Source organism: Lactuca virosa, chromosome 9, assembly GCF_052849685.1.
Source record: "Lactuca virosa cultivar CGN04683 chromosome 9, Lactuca_virosa_CGN04683_v6, whole genome shotgun sequence".
In the NCBI taxonomy this organism is placed as follows: Eukaryota; Viridiplantae; Streptophyta; class Magnoliopsida; order Asterales; family Asteraceae; genus Lactuca; species Lactuca virosa.
In genome coordinates, this window is record NC_136434.1 from 24,002,411 (window position 1) to 24,007,984 (window position 5,574).

Consider the following 5,574-nt stretch of genomic DNA (forward strand, 5'->3'; position numbering starts at 1 on the left):
TATTGTGGTTTAGAAGCTCAATTTAGAAGTTCGACTTGTACAACAAATAAATGAAGGTGGGTCCAATGGTTCAAATTCAATTACAAGTCAGTAAAAATGGCATAATCACCCTTTCTGGAGATGTAATTGTGGTTTAAAAGCTCGATTTGTACAACAAGTAAATGAAGACTCGTACAAGATCGATTTAGTGGTTCAAACTCACTAAGCATCTCCTGGATCGACCTTGTAAGGGTCTTCATTTATTTGTTGTACAAATCGAGCTTCCAAACCACAATAGCATCTCCTAAAATGGTGAGTACGCCATTTTCACTGACTTTTAAGTGAGTTTGAACCATTAGATTAACCTTCAAATGACATATATGAATAAATACTCTGACGAGAATTAAACATTAAACATTATAATAAAAAGTGTCACTTAAAAGGGTGAGTACGCCCTTTTTGTTGACTTTTAAGTGACTTTAAACTACTAGATCGACCGAAAAAGATATGTAAAATTGGGTTCGATGCAAACCTTATATTTGAAACTCAATCCTACCACATAAGATCTTACATGGTTTCCACATCACAATATTGTAATGTCATTTATTTGGTAACCTGCTAGATTGATGATAACCGGTCAATTGGTTTAGAAGCAAGTTTGTAGGGATCTTCATTTATACGAGTCTTCATTTATTTATTGTACAAATAAATCGACCTTGTAGGGGTCTTCATGTACTTGTTATAAAAATCGAGCTTCTAAACCACAATAACATCTCCTGAAAGGTGAATCTAGTTTTTATGTATGAGTTCGTTTTTTTTCTTTCAGGACTCACTCATTTAAAATACAATAAAGTTGTAAGGAGTATGAAGAACGAGAGTGTAATATACTAGAATACACTCTCATTCTGTTAGAATACACTCTCATTCTTCTAGATACGAATTCATTCTGAAAGAATTTTATTGTTGACATTAATAATGAATTTAATTAGTTTTCATAAAAAAGAATTATAAGTATGAATATCATTTAATATACATATAATTTTTACTAAATTCTTATTGGTGTATTTTAGCACACAATAGACGTGAGAAACATTTGAACCATATATATATATATATATATATATATATATATATATATATATATATATATATATATTAGTACTTTGACTAATTGGCTACAACTTTGTACATGATGAAAGAATAATGCATAACAACAAAAAGAATATTGTTGGTACGGTATGTTTGTTTCTTCTTGAAAGTTGGATATTTAATATTATGGTGATTTTGGGTAAAACAGAAAAAATAAAAATACAAACACAGAGCATCAGACCAAAAGCTTGGACTTTATTCCAGAATTAGAACCCATCGAAGATAAAGTTATGAGATAATTCTTATATGACCAAAAATGTAAATAAGATATTACGAATTTACGATATAATTGTCTTTCTTAATATTTTCACAAAATGGTTATATATTTTTTGAATAGAGTTCAATAAAGTTATTTTGATAAATTCCTCTCTGTCGAATATCATTAAACAAATGAGTATAAATAGGTTACAAGAGAAAAGGTCATAACCAATTGGGTCGTACCCTAGCCAACTATATCAAATACAAGAATACAAATACATAATAAATATAACCCGCTAAAAGCCCCCCGCAGTGAGAACGGGAGGGGAGTCCCAGACGTTCAAGCTGGACCGAAAATCAAGAAATAACAATGAAGGTAGACTCTTCGTGAATATGTCGGCATATTGAGAGGAAGAGGGTATATGAAGCACACGAACATGACCTATAGCGACCTTGTCTCGAACAAAATGAAGATCAATTTCAATGTGCTTTGTCCGTTAATGTTGAACCGGATTAGCAGCCACATATACGGCGCTGACATTATCAGAATAAACAATGATGGCCTTGTGAGGAGAATAGTGAAGCTCAAGCAAAAGGTTACGTATCCAACATGTCTCGGCAACTGCATTAGCAACACCACGATATTCAGCTTCGGCAACGTGACGTCGTGTTCTGTCGTTTAGAAGACCAAGACAGAAGATTGTGACCCAAGAAAACACAATAGCAAGACGTGGAGCGCCTGGTGACTAGGCACCCTGCCCCGTCAGCATCAGAGTAGGCAATGAGATCATGATTTGAGGATGAGAACATTTGAAGACCATGATCGATAGTACCCCTGAGATAGCGCAAAATCCGCTTAAGAGCGGTAAAATGAGGCTCGTGAGGATCATGCATGTATAAACAAATCTGTTGAACAACATAAGTGATGTCGGGTCTGGTAAACGTGAGATACTGCAGAGCAACAGGACTAAACGTCTCATCACAGTCTATATCGGGTCTCTAACTGTGCCCATTAGCAACCAGGCGGGCTTTGTATCTAGAAAGAGTGCCATTTGCATTAAGCTTTTTCTTAAATAGCCAAATACAAATAAATTATATTAGCATGAGGTGGTCACGGCACAAGTACCCAAGTTTTTGTTTTTGATAAGAGCAGTATATTCTTCTGTCATTGCGTTAAGCCAATTAGGATCTTTAAATGCCCGTAAATAAGTTTTAGGGACAGGAGAAAAGGAATCAATAAGAAGGTTAAGTTTTCGATTTGGTTTGAAAATACCAAGTTTCGAACGAGTAAGCATAGGGTGTTGCGACTGACTGTGAGTGACACTAGTCGGAATAGTGGAAGAGTCGGAAGAGACAATCAGATGACAGTTGTTGAGGCTGTTTGGACTGACAGAAGATGATGTGGTGGGGGTCAACGAGGATGTATTGCATTGATTAGGAGTAGAGGGAGTCGGGGATGAGGTAGCGGACGAAATTTGCGAGGGAAAGATGGCCTCGAGAGGAGATCCATCTTCAGGAGGAGATGGAATAGAAAAAGGGTTGGCCGTTTCCATATTTTCAAGAAAAGAATAGGATGGGCAATATTTGGTATCATTGATCCAAAAGGAAAAACAGTTTCATCAAAGACCACATGGTAAGTGATAATGACTTGATTTGTGTCAAGATTGAGACATCAGTACCCTTTATGATTGGTGGGGTATCCTAGAAAAATGGCATGGTGTAGAACGGGGGGATAGTTTGTGAGGAGTAAGTAGGTTGGGAAAGCAAAGGCATCCAAAAACACGCAAATGATCATAGGTAGGATGTCTCTTATAAAGTTTGTGAAAGGGTGTGTCATTATCTATGGTAGTAGATGGGAGAATGTTCAAGAGGTGAGTAGCCATGTGAAGAGCTTCTACCCAATAAGTGGGTATAATTCTTGCTTGAAAAAAGAAGAGTGCGAACGATGTTATTAAGAGTGCGAAGCATACGTTCGGCTTTACCGTTTTGTTGAGAGTTATAAGGACAGGTAAACCTCATGAGAATACCATTTTGATCAAAGAGTTGATGAAATTTTTGGTTATTATATTCACCCCTGTTGTCACATTGGAAGGTTTTGATGTCTGTTTGAAATTGATTTTTAACAAGAGCACGAAAAAGCACAAATTTTGTGAAGACATCAGATTTGGCACGTAAAGGATACACTCAAACATAATGAGTAAAATCATCAAGAAAAATGACATAATACTTAATACCACTGATGCTTTCAATAGGTGAAGTCCAAACATCAGAATGCACAAGTTCAAAAGGAAACTTTGTAATAGAATTAGACAAACTAAAGGGTAACTTAACATGTTTACCCTTTTGACAAGCATGACATATAAAGTAGTGTCTTTATTAGAAGAGCTAGAAATAAAACTTTTATTGACTAAATGTGTGAACACATGTTCTCCGGGATGACCAAGACGTTGATGAAAAATAGACGGAGCAATGGAAACAAGAGCTTGAGGAGTTGGAGTGGTGACTGGATAGAGATCTCTGGCGCTGTCACATCGCATGAGAATTTGTTTGGTGTGGAAATCCTTCACAGAAAATCCAAAAGGGTCAAATTCAATAGTGCGAGTATTTTCACGAACAAATCGACGAACGGAAATAAGATTTTTAATGATGGAAGGAGTAATTAGGACATTTTTAAAGATGAGAGTGCAATATGGATTAGGAAGCGGTAGAGTAGTGTGTCCCATTTTAGTTACAGGTGTAGAAGCTCTGTCCCCAACTAAAACAGATGAATAACTATTATTATCAAAACAATTTTGAGTATACATGGGTTTGAGTGGAGATGTGAGGATGCGCCGGTATCCATATACCATTTTGATTTCCCCGGGTCATTCAATGTCATAGTATTAAACATTTACGGGAGAGTAGTGGGTTCATTATTTTGTTGTTGGGTCGGAATATAAGCGTGAAAAGCTTGTTGATTCGTGAAAGGACTAATGGGCTGTCGAGAAGCAAAAAATTGATGTTGATGGGCAGCAACAGATTGGGCTGATTGCTATCTGGCCTCAGTAAGATAAGGTTTAAAATGTAGGGCAGCAGATGGTGGGCTTGAGAGAAGTCCGACTGGTGGGCTTGGGAGAAGTCCGACCTGTTGATTAGGCTGATGGACTTGAAACCATCCATAAGCCCAAGGCGCAGAGTAGGGAGAAGCGTCGTTTGCACGTTGTTGCTATTGATGATGCCCGCCATTGAAATTCCCATTGTTTCTGCTATTAAAATTATGTCGACCACCATACCGACCCCCACCTCGTCCTCCTCGATTATTTCAGCCACCACGGCCTCCCCGGTATCCTCCACAAAAATTATTGTTGGTGTTTGGAGCTTCAACAGTGAGGGCATTTTGGGAAGATGGATGATCCGAGTGAGTAAAGGAAACTTCATGTTGGTCATCTTGCAACATTTGTTGCTCTTCACATAAAAGAATCGATATGGCGTCCCAAAAAGAAGGAAGAGGGTCACGATGCCGTATGTTTATTGCGACATACCTGAATTTGGAGGATAAACCATTCAACATATACGCCACCAGGTTTGTCTCAAGTACTTTTGCGTCTATATGTTCCAAGCGATCAACAAGAGACTTGATTTTGTTGCAATAATCAGTGATGTTAGAGTTTCCTAATGTAATATTGCGAAGTTCACGATCAAGGTGAATAACTTTGGTTGATTTGTTGTCACGTAAGATCTTTTCAAGATTGGTCCAAATTTCATATGCAATAGTTTGCTTTTTGAATATCATGTGAAGGAGAGACGTGGAAAGAGTACCGTATATCCAAGATTGGACAATAGAATCCATACGAGTCCAATTGACTTTCGCAGCAGCCGACTCTGTTGTGGATTTTTCTTTTTCTTTTTCGGTGAGATATGTCTGAGGTTGAGTAGGAGGTTGCAGATGATGGTCAACTCCCTAGCCAACACAGTGTAACTCAAATAACTGGCGCCAAACGTCATAGTTCATATGGTCAAGATCAAGCACGAGGGGTACTGCATGTTTGATGTTGATAGTAGACGATGGTTTGTCATTGAAGATAGTTCCAGACATGATGAGAAGAAAGAACAAGAATCAAAGGGGAGAAGGTGACAGGAGGAGAAGAAGAATCCACCGGCTAGGGCTTTTAGAAGATGAGAATATAGGAGGAGGGTTCACAGCTCTGATACCAAGTTATTTTGATAAATTCCTCTCTGTCGAATATCATTAAACAAATGAGTATAAAT

The 5,574-nt window shown here is 37.6% G+C and overlaps 1 protein-coding gene across 1 annotated transcript; it reads right to left on the minus strand.

Annotated features, from left to right (window-relative positions):
- Positions 1-4,627: 4,627 nt before the first annotated feature.
- Positions 4,628-5,155, minus strand: LOC145139037 (uncharacterized). The gene has a single exon (XM_079072996.1). The coding sequence runs from the start codon at positions 5,153-5,155 to the stop codon at positions 4,628-4,630; it is 528 nt and encodes a 175-aa protein (XP_078929122.1).
- Positions 5,156-5,574: the final 419 nt, after the last annotated feature.